We start from the raw sequence: 3,960 nt of genomic DNA on the forward strand, positions 1-3,960 counted from the left end.
GCGTGATGGTGACTAAGACCTATCTAAAATTTGAACGGTATGGTATCAAGTGGGAAATACAACCGCATTCCATTTTCAATTTATTAGATTTGAAACCTATTTATTTATACTTGTTAGTAAATTTTTAACATTGTTTTCCTGACTCTCTATCTCTCAAGGTTGCATACGTTTTACCTTTCCCAAACTCCACTTGTGCGATTATACACACACATAATTAATTTAGAGCCAAAGTTATTCATTTCGGATGAATCCACAACATGTACACTAAGATCGTCACTAAATGGTGGGAACAAGGTGTGAAATGTTATGCAATTCAAATGGAGAGAGATGGTTATAGCGAATGGGAGTTAATTAAGTTATATACATTGACAATTATTAAAAGCTTGTATTAGTATTGTGTAACTAGTTAAACTAGTTATGACTATAATTTATCTTACTTTTCAAGTTACCAATTTATCCTTTGTAGTTTCAATATATAATGAGCTTACTTTCTATCGTTCTATACATGTAAAATATCTTAAAAACAATTGGAGTTACTCTCTAAATAACTACGGTTTTTCAAAATAAGAACTCTTTGAACCATTGTTGATTTGTTTCAACCATATGTCTAATAGATCATTACATATAAACTGAGAAATATTTCACAAAACCTTAGAGATATTACACAATCATGAGCTTCCACTTATTTTCAACCTATAAATTAATGCATGGCCACTCACACCTTTGATTGGAATGACAAAAGGCTAAGGACAAAAGGAAGAATAAAAAGAGGGGAGAAATCCCATTTTGATACTGAGACAGACATGACACACGACCAAGTCAAACTTGGCTCAAAATTAACAATTTTGTCTATCTGTTAAAACATCATCATAAACTAAAACACAAAGAGGCAAAATGATGATTTTAATATTAAAACAACTAAAATAAACTTCTCTATTATGTTTTCCTTGTTCAAATCTTCTAAATTCAAAGACATTGATATATAATTGATTTCTCTCTCACTCTCTCTCTTTGTTTATTTGGCTACAGGAAACTCTTTTTCAACAAAAGAGTAAAAACTAGACTTAACTAACAAAGAGAGGAAAAATTACACATCAAATGATATCATCCCATTTATTGTGATATACTATACTTATGTGATTGCTTATATGTTATGATGATCTAATTAATTAATTAACACTGGGATTAGGAGGTGGCAATGCAGTAAGGCTCCCAAATGAGTAGAGACCTCCTCTGTTCTTTGCATCCTCTCAACAAAGGCATCAAGTAATTGATGTTCCCCTTGTTCCCTCTCATTAGCACCAAATCTTGCTGCTCATAATTAGCTGCTATCTTTGTAGTAGTACCATTGGCAATGGGAGCAGCACTCTTGTCATTGTAGTTGTTGACAATAGTTGTCACAGTGGGATTTTTCTTCCAGAAATAATCATAGGCATTGAAAGAAGCTGGAGATGGATTTGGTGATGTGATTGGAATAGGAGTTATTTCATCTTCATCGTCAATCAATTTGATTTCTTTGTTGAATTTGTTAGGCCATGTTAAATGATGATTATTTTTCTCTAGTCCCATAAGTTGCTTCATCATCAATGTTGATGTGTTCACATTCATCCTCCCATTTGACATTCTTGGTTTTTGCTCTAGCACAATTTGCATCCCCTTTGTACCATTTCCTTTTTCCTCCTCTTGATCCACTTCATCATCATCATCATCATCATGGCCTAAATGGGGTGGTCCATTATGTTCAACTTCTTGAATTTCGTCGAACACTTTCTCAAACTCTGCCACTTCTTGATGATTTTCCTCTGTTTCTGGCTCAGTTGCAGTGGTGATCAAGGTGAGAACAAGGCGACCATCAATGCGTTGAGCGCTAAAATGATTCTGTGGAGGAACAGATACAGCTTCAAGAATCAATCTGCCATTTTGCCTGTGAGATTGCATTTGAACAGATGGTTTGTCCTCTGCAGCCAAGGAAGAAATAGGTGGAGGAAAAGACTTAGGTGGAGATGCTATTTTTTTGTTATGGTTGAACTTAACAACTGGAAATTCCTCGAAAGATTGAGAGATTATTTCTTCTTTTTCTTGTTGTTGTTTTTGGTTTTGAGGATCATCGTTGTCTTCATCTGTATCAGAGGAAGGGTAAGATGGAAGGCTAATTTCAGAGCCAGTCTCTGATCCAAGACTTTCAGTACAAATTTCAAGGCTTTTTTCAGTTAAAGAGCTGGATGATTTTTTCAAAAGAGGGTGAACATAAGGAGGTGGAAGTACTGTGGATGAGTCATCTTTCTTTTGGGTTAAAATTGAGCTCCAAACATCAAGTGATGTTGGCTGATCAGCTTTGTTACCATTTTGGATAGATGTCCAAACATCATCTTGACCAAGAACAGCAAGTTCTTTGGAGGAAGCAATTTTCTTCATAGGGGGGAAACCATTTTGTGAAAGCCCATTTTGTGAGAGCCATTTCTTGGATGACATGTCAGCTGAAAGGGTTCTCCTAATAGAAGCTGCCGCTTTGTTTCTTTTTTCAGAGTCTGATCCAAGAATGGACACTATGCCTTTGCCCCCCTTAGAGGGGGGTAGGGGTGGGGGTAGTGGTATGGTAAGTTGTGGTTCCTTTTCCATCTTCAATGTTGAGTTGAAGTTCTTGATGCTCATAGAGGCTGCTGACATCTTCACAGACTAGAGAAGAGGAGGATCAGAACAAATAGGAGGGTTTTCCTTCTGCACGTGAAAAGTTAAGAGCCAAATTAGGAGAAAGAACAATAAGAAAACAAGTGATGTATGCTTAATTAACATTATTTCAAGTTCCAAAAAGATAGTACAACAAATAATGAAGTGTTAATTATTACCTTAAGCAAACAACAATATCCAAATGAGGAGAGGGCTCAGTGGATGAGAGTTGAAAGCTAAGAGAGGAATAGGATTATGAAGATGATTGTTTGAGGGGAATATTGTGTATGGGGTGTTTTGATGGCAATTACAAGGAATGGGGGTGTCAGGGTCTTTATAAGAGTCCAGAAAGGCTATAGAACCCTGTGCAGGGGACCCGCCTCTAAACCCACCATGCAAAATACTCTCTTCTTTTTTCTTGTTTTGTGTCCGCTATTCGCTTTGATGCTTCCGATTAATTCGGATTCGTACCGCGTGAGGTTCATTGAAGAGGAAAGTACTTTATATCTGAAAAAATTGCATTCTCACGGCTTGAACCCAAAATTTTTGCTTAAGAATAGAGGGGTCTTATTGTAAGATTGATTATTAGGCCTAACTTAACCTCAAAAGCTAATTTGTGAGGAGGAGAGATCGTGTTCATAAGGATTATCATATTCCACCTATCTATCCCACCACAACCATGATGGTATACAAAAGACTCACTTTTCCTTCTCTTCCCTGCTGCTTTTACATTGTTAATTTAATTTGTTGAATAGTAATTTTTTTTCTGAGAAAGATTTAATTAAGTTATTACTAGTATATATTAAAGTGACAATATTAACTTCTTCTTTTTTATTAGCAATGCAATTTAGTCGTTATTAGCAATGCAATTTAGCCGATTTACAGTAAATTGTATATCATCATTCTCCCAGGTTACCTATATCCACGATTATTATAAGCACGTCACGTAGTTGATCTTAGTGTGCAATTTTTTTATTTTTTTTTAACTTTTTGCCACTAGACATATTGTCTAGCGGTGTTTTATTAAAAATAAAAAGGTCCACAATTGGAATAAGTACAAGCAAGGGGGGCTAGACCTTACCTTACCAGTCCTTATAAACCTGGTGTTCAGTCATCTGCGCTAATTGTGATATTTTAGAATTAATTATGCATAATTGATCCATACTTGGAAAACTGGACGATGAAAAGAAATACGAATATATTTGGTTAAGGGCAGTGATTCTTGATAGTCTAATTTGGTGAAAATACCAACTTGAGGGGAAAAAAGAAGAAGGTGAAAACACCAAGACTTAT

At 35.6% G+C, this 3,960-nt stretch overlaps 1 protein-coding gene across 1 annotated transcript; it reads right to left on the minus strand.

Annotated features, from left to right (window-relative positions):
- Positions 1-888: 888 nt before the first annotated feature.
- LOC132052671 (protein FAF-like, chloroplastic) lies at positions 889-2,996 on the minus strand. The gene is made up of 2 exons (XM_059444322.1): positions 2,847-2,996; positions 889-2,718 (listed from the first exon to the last, which is right to left on the minus strand). Exon 2 carries the CDS (start codon positions 2,665-2,667, stop codon positions 1,186-1,188), a length of 1,482 nt encoding a protein of 493 aa, XP_059300305.1. The 5' UTR covers positions 2,668-2,718; positions 2,847-2,996; the 3' UTR covers positions 889-1,185.
- Positions 2,997-3,960: the final 964 nt, after the last annotated feature.

The sequence above is a fragment of the Lycium ferocissimum genome, chromosome 4 (genome assembly GCF_029784015.1).
Source record: "Lycium ferocissimum isolate CSIRO_LF1 chromosome 4, AGI_CSIRO_Lferr_CH_V1, whole genome shotgun sequence".
In the NCBI taxonomy this organism is placed as follows: Eukaryota; Viridiplantae; Streptophyta; class Magnoliopsida; order Solanales; family Solanaceae; genus Lycium; species Lycium ferocissimum.